This window comes from Boleophthalmus pectinirostris, unplaced genomic scaffold (assembly GCF_026225935.1).
Source record: "Boleophthalmus pectinirostris isolate CB_2022bp ecotype Guang Dong unplaced genomic scaffold, ASM2622593v1 HiC_scaffold_723, whole genome shotgun sequence".
In the NCBI taxonomy this organism is placed as follows: Eukaryota; Metazoa; Chordata; class Actinopteri; order Gobiiformes; family Gobiidae; genus Boleophthalmus; species Boleophthalmus pectinirostris.
In genome coordinates, this window is record NW_026571483.1 from 876 (window position 1) to 7,203 (window position 6,328).

The following is a 6,328-nucleotide window of genomic DNA, read 5'->3' on the forward strand; positions in this document are numbered from 1 at the left end:
AGAGAGGGAGGGGAGCGAGAAGAGAGGTGAGAGAGGAGAGAGTTGAAAAAGACAGAGAATGATAGAGGGATAGAGAGAGAGAGAGAGAGAGGAAGGAAATTGCAATACTTAATGAGAAAGAGAGAGACAGGGAAAGAGGAAGAAACAAAGAAGAGAGATGAGAAAAGGGAGAAAAGGCAGATTGAGGGGGGTGAGAGAGTGATAAAAGAGAGAAGAGGGAGAAAGCGAGAGGGAAAGGAGAAAAAATGAGGACAGGAGGCAGAGAGAGACAGAAGAAGAGAGGAGCTAGAAAGAGGATGAAAGAAGCAGAGAGAAAGTGAGAAAGAGTTGAGAGCGAACAGAAACAGAGGGAGAGAGAGGAGAGAGTGAGAAATAAAGAGAATAAGAAAAAGAAGCGAGAAAACGATCAAGTTTCACAGGTACAAAAGTTTACCTCCTTAATCCTGTCACACGCAGGAAAGAGAGTCAGAAGAAAGAGGGAAAGAAAGAAAGAAGGAGGGAGGAGGAGAGGGGGAAAATCCTCTCTCTTTCTCACCCCATCCTCTCTTCTCTCTCCCCTTCCTCCTCCCTTACAGATGAAGATATGGTGGAAGAGAGGAAGAGAGGTGAGAGAGGAGAGAAAGAAAGTGAAGGAAAGGAGAGGAGAGAAAGAAGAAGAAAAGAGAGGGGGAAGAGACAGGGAGAAGGTGAGAGAGAGAGAGGAAGCGAGAGAGGAGAGAGGACTGAGAAACAGAGGGGAGAAATGAGAACAACTCGAAGCAGGAAAACAGAAAAGTAGGACAAGAGAGAAAGAAATAGAAATAAGGAAAAAGAAATAAAAGAAAAATCAGAAGAGAGAAACAATGAAGTGTCAGTTTCCCCCAGACGTGACACGCAAGTAACTCCTAAGCAAAAAACTTCAGGAGATAGGAAGATCTACGATGTCTTTATTTTAGCGCAGGCAGCTTACAGAACTCAATTCAAATGATTACAGGATTTCGGTCACCAGCGTCTCTGAATGACAGCAGAATAGACAGCTCTTATACATGACATCTTGTTGAAATATTAACTTATTGATTAGCTCACTTAAACAAGAAAGTCCACATACATATTTGATAAAACTTGTTTTGAAGGACATTTTGCAGACATATTGATCAGGCTACCAGGTTCACATACGCCCCCCTTTGGACCTTGGTTTGGGGCAGCAACCAAAAGAAAACATAACAAGAAACATTTTGATATGATTCAATTAACAGTAAAGCATCAACACAAGAAAATAAACCCACAATCTCCCCTATTTGATCACATTAAACATGTGATCACTCAACCAATATGGAGAAGCAAGGCGCTACCTCCACCTACAATTTATCCAAATTTAAAAACCCCATGTGTGAGTAAATATCATTTTAGCCTTAGCTTTTTGATTTCAACATATCTCAAGTTTTACTAACATAACACACTGAATAGCATAATACATAATCAATACATGACTCTCGGACAGCGGAAGAGACAAGGAGCACTTACTTAGAAGCTGTTTTAATCTCTTATTTAAATCAATGATTTAATCTGTAGGGTTTTAATCAAACCCAGTCATCTGGTTCGGGACGTGAAAGTTGAGAATCAGTAGAGAGTAATAAAATTTGAGTAACAGGAGCATTTCGTGTAAGGGCAGAAGTAATCAAACGCTCTACCAGCGATCTCATACACGGAATGATGCAACATCCAATTACGACTAATACTGCCATTATAATCAAAATAGTAGTAACAAGAGATACTATAGTAGCCGTCCAAGGGCCAAATATTTTATAGAGCCAGTTAAACCAAGTATTTTCAGGTACACCAGAGTTCTTAACCAGTTCTGCTGATAATGATTTGAGTTTGGCTAAAGCTTTGGTAATACTCCCATCAGGAGAAGTGTTGTTTGGTATGTAGGTGCAGCATTCTGCCCCAAACATACTACATACTGATGATTCTTTGGCAAGTATCATATATCAAGGGCGATTCGATTCTGCCAGGCCATGAGTGAAGTTGGGCCCAATTGTTCTACAATGCCTTCTAGTGCCTCAATCGTATAGTTTATGAATCTTTGTTGATTATAGTAGAGGTAATTTATCCAGATAGCATTTTTTAGTTGCCATTACTGCAGGAAATAAAGCTGCGGTGAACCCAGCCACAATTTCGTGTTGTGCTTTGAATTCGTCTGGGATACCTACTGGGGTTCCTATAGCGCTTATATAAATATCATCATTAAAAGATCCTTTAAGTTTGGGTCTAACCCGGTGAGAGGACCTTTTGGACACATGGTTATATTTTAAGTTAAATCTGTGTGACAATTTAGTCGGTTTTAGACTCATAACTGAATTTGCAGGGCCAATAGTAAATGGAACAAATAACATAATCGGTGCACAAATGCCTGACCACGTCTTTGGTAGAATGGCATATAAGCGTAAATCTGCACATAACCACCAAATATCAGCACGGGCAATAGAGTGGTTGGTTAAAAGGACAAAATCTTTATAATTATCAGAAGACAAAGTCTGATTACAGAAATTGTCTGAGAAACTCTCTATTTCAATCTTTGTCAGCCTTTTTTTGTACCCGTATTTATAACAGTATCTCTAAGGAAGCAGGTATATCTAGCAATTCCCATCGTCCAAGATGTAGGTACATCTTTTGAAGTTACTACTGGTAGTTTGTGATGGAGGTGATAACATTCATCAGTTTTATCAAACGATTTTCTAGTAAAGAGTCTAAGGATACAGGTCAGGTCTGTTTCATTAGAATATGGTAAGGATGTAGTGGTTGGTTAACCTAGGTCTGGCCGCAGAACATACAATACAATCTTCTGTAGTCACAGTATGGGCAGTATACTGCACCCATTTTAACCACGTGTTTTCATTCAAATCTTGTCCTGTTTCGATTTTTATTGCTTCAGTTAGGGAAATTAAATCATTTTCTGAAGCAGGCTTATTAGTCTTTAAAATTGTTATTTGTATGTATCCTTCGAAATTTAACTTTATTTTCCTATTACATGGCACAGAAGGGATTTTAGAACACAGGAACCCTATAGAATATATACCAGCGTCATTAAATATTGAATTTTGAATTGATAATAACAAAGGATTACATCGTTGTGTAATTGATTTACGCCCTCTACAATGTTTTAAGTCTGCTTGGAAAGCTGCATCATCTTTCCTGTTTTTTGTTAGAGTAATTCTCTGTTGTAAATCAGTTTTGAAAGTATTTTCTGTTTCGTGTTGCTCATCAGTACTGGCTATAACTCTGGCAAACCCTATTGAATTACCATTTTTTCCTGTCAGACAAGTATCTTTGCAAAGAACTTGTACATTGAATACGTGATCTATAGCTGGGATATTTAACATGCAGTCGAAAACTTCGCATGCGTCAAATAGGATATTGCAAGTTTGTCCCTCATAACAAAATTTCGCAAGTTTTGGTGTTTCTCTTTTTAATCTGTTCAGTGCTCCTTGACCCTTACCCGTATTGTTGGTCGCCAGCTCAGTTGTTTCTTTGATTGTTGGCTGTGGCTGTCCGAGGTCAGTTCCAAGGCTTCTATGGATAGGTACTATAAAGCAGATACAACAGATAAAGATTAGCATAATCAAAGATAGACACTGAGAATTTCTCAAAAAGCATGGCCTATACTCCCCTTCTATGTTTTCTCCCCTTTTTCTCCTCCTCCTCTGGAGCCTCAGTGGTGGACGGTGGACAGGGTTGTTTCTTAGGTTCTCTGGTTCCAGCAGTGTCCGGATTTCGTTGGTTTTCCCCATCTTCATCCTGGATGGTAGATGTAGCGGCAATGTCAGTTTGGATTTGGGTTAGACTTCGATCATTTGGGTCTACTGGTGACTTGAAGCAGTGCGATAAATGGTACCACACTTTAGATGTTCCCTTTTCAACTTGTACAGATCTCCCAGTGGACTGGATGACTTTATACGGACCAGTTTGATATGGCTGTGTCCAGTTGTTCCGTTTGTGTACCTTTACGTACACCCAAGATCCTGGTGAGACGGTTATATCTGGATTGGCTCTGACCTGTAAGTCATGCGTTCTTTGTCGACATTTATGCAGCTGCATCACTATTTCTTGAAGCTGTTGGACATATGCGTGATGTTGTTTGTCCCAGTCTATGAATGGTGCATCTTCAGTGAATGGGCCTTCAGGTTTATGCATTTCTCTTCCAGTCAGTAGTAGATGAGGAGAATATGATGTAGTTTTATTTACACTGTTTCTGATGTCCATCAGGACGAACGGTAGGGCAGTGACCCAATCAAGTTTTGTAGTTTTCCAGACCTTTGCAAGTTTTCTCTTGACAGTTGCATTCATTCGTTCACAGACTCCTTGGCTGGCGGCGTGATAGACAGTTCCAAAGCGCTGGGTGATGTTAAGAGCCTTTAGCACATCACGGACTATTTTGGCGGTGAAATGTGTCCCATTGTCAGATCTTATGACATCTGGAATGCCAAAACGTGGAAAAACATCAGTAGTTAAATGTCTTGACGACTTCCTTTGCAGTTTCTGTCTTACAGGGGAATGCTTCAACCCATTTGGTGTACTCACAGACTATAACCAACAGGTAACGGTATCCTCGGACTCTCATCTCAGGACCCATGTCTGTGAAATCCATGACGATTCTTTCAAAAGGCTTATTTGGGAGAGCATAAGTTCCTGGAGGTGGCTTGCAAGACTTCTTCGGGTTCATAGTCTGACAAACGTGACACTCGTCTATCCAATATTGCATAATCGGCTTCAAATGAGGATGCCACCATAAATCAATATGTTTCGAGATGGCTTCATAACTTCGATGAGTTGGGGTGTGGTATTCTTCAAAGAGCATTCGAAGCAACGGTGTTGGAGCCAGAATGCGTCCTTCATGATTTCTCCAAATTCCTGTAGCATCTTTTGTAGCACCACGTTGTTTCCAGGCGCTCTGTTCGTAGACTCCAGCTGCTTCTTGAATTTCCTTTATGTATGTTGCATCTATTACATTTGCATCGGGTAGCATCTCAACGTTTCCATCAACATGGACAAGCATGTTTCTTGCATCATAATTTGCAGCTTTCTTCGCAGCTTGGTCTGCCGCTTGATTTCCCAGGGAAATAGAGTCTGTTCCCTTTGTGTGAGCTTTGCATTTCATGATGGCAAGTCTTGATGGCAGTTGAACAGCGTCTATGAGTTGTTTAATCAGTTGTTCATGCTTAATTGGGAGGCCGGTCATAAGTTTGAAGCCATTTCTGATCCAACCGGCCAAGGACAATGTGACAGTCTTGTAGGCATAAACTTGAATCTGTATAGATATTTACTGCTTTGCCTTCTGAAAGTTGCAGTGCACGTAACATCGCCGTAAGCTCAGCTACTTGTGCAGATCCTTTCGTTATCTGTTGGGCTTCCATCAGACGATATTGGTTGGAGGGCAGTTGTTCCACCACTGCATACGATGATATGACATGGCCTTCTTTTGCTCTGTAGGAACAGCCATCACAGAAAATAGTCATGTCTGGATTTGAAAGTGGAGTAGTATGCAAATCTGCTCTCACATACAGTTCAGTTTTGACTTTTTCTTCACACACGTGTGGAATTCCTTCAGTCTCCATATTTGTTGCCATATTGATGTTTCCTCCTTCATAAGTAATGTGGGGCTGTTGCAGAGTTTTTGAAATGTTGCTGGATCTTCGTGCAGTGGTAATGAACAGACGAGAGTTGAGATAAGCAAGTATTCCATGTTGAGTGTGTATCACCAGTGGATGATTTTGCACAATATGTGAGGTCTTCTCAATTGTCCTTGTCAAAGCAGCCAGGTAACGAGCACAACCAGGTTGAGTCTGTTCGTGTGGATCCAACTTGCAGGAGTAATGTTTCAACACTCTTCGACTTTGATGATGTTTTTGATAAAGAACAGCTTGGACAAATGATTGTTTCTCCGTCACATCCAGGTGAAAAGGAATATCATAATTTGGAGCGCATAAGCTACAGGCGGTACAAATAGCTTGTTTTGTCTTGATAAATGCCTCCTCTGCTTCTGCCGTCCAGAATAATTCAGCTGAAAGATTATGCATACCATGTGGCTTAATGAGCTCTCTGAGAGGCGTGGTGAGTTCGGTGTAGCCAGGGACATACTCTCGAGAGAAATTACAGAGTCCCAGAAAACTGAGCATTTGACGTACTGTGACTGGTTTTGGAGCATTCAAGATGGCGTCTTTGTTACTGTCGGTCACTCCTTGTGCACCGTTTGATACTTCCCGTCCAAGGAAGTGCACTGTTTGTCTTGCAACTTGCATCTTCTGCCTTTTGACCTTGTACCCTTTCTTTGAGAGATGTGTAAGCAATT

The 6,328-nt window shown here is 40.9% G+C and overlaps 1 protein-coding gene across 2 annotated transcripts; it reads right to left on the minus strand.

Moving 5' to 3' along the window:
- Positions 1 to 2,796: 2,796 nt before the first annotated feature.
- LOC129412235 (uncharacterized) lies at positions 2,797 to 5,249 on the minus strand. 2 transcript variants are annotated; one of them, XM_055165384.1, is made up of 3 exons: positions 4,561 to 5,249; positions 4,036 to 4,454; positions 2,797 to 3,777 (listed from the first exon to the last, which is right to left on the minus strand). In XM_055165384.1, exons 1-3 carry the CDS (start codon positions 5,216 to 5,218, stop codon positions 3,640 to 3,642), a joined length of 1,215 nt encoding a protein of 404 aa, XP_055021359.1. In that variant the 5' UTR covers positions 5,219 to 5,249; the 3' UTR covers positions 2,797 to 3,639. The 2 variants fall into 2 exon arrangements, with proteins under 2 accessions (XP_055021359.1, XP_055021358.1); XM_055165383.1 differs by having other exon boundaries at positions 2,797 to 4,454; positions 4,561 to 5,247.
- Between the last annotated feature and the right edge of the window lie 1,079 nt (positions 5,250 to 6,328).

Excerpts from the sequence above, each read along its gene's own strand:
- LOC129412235 (XM_055165383.1), bottom strand. The coding sequence starts at position 5,218 with ATGACCGGCCTCCCAATTAAGCATGAACAACTGATTAAACAACTCATA. Across the intron at positions 4,455-4,560 it reads TTACCTGTTGGTTATAGTCT|ATGTCATAAGATCTGACAAT; the intron begins GTGAGTACACCA and ends TTGGCATTCCAG.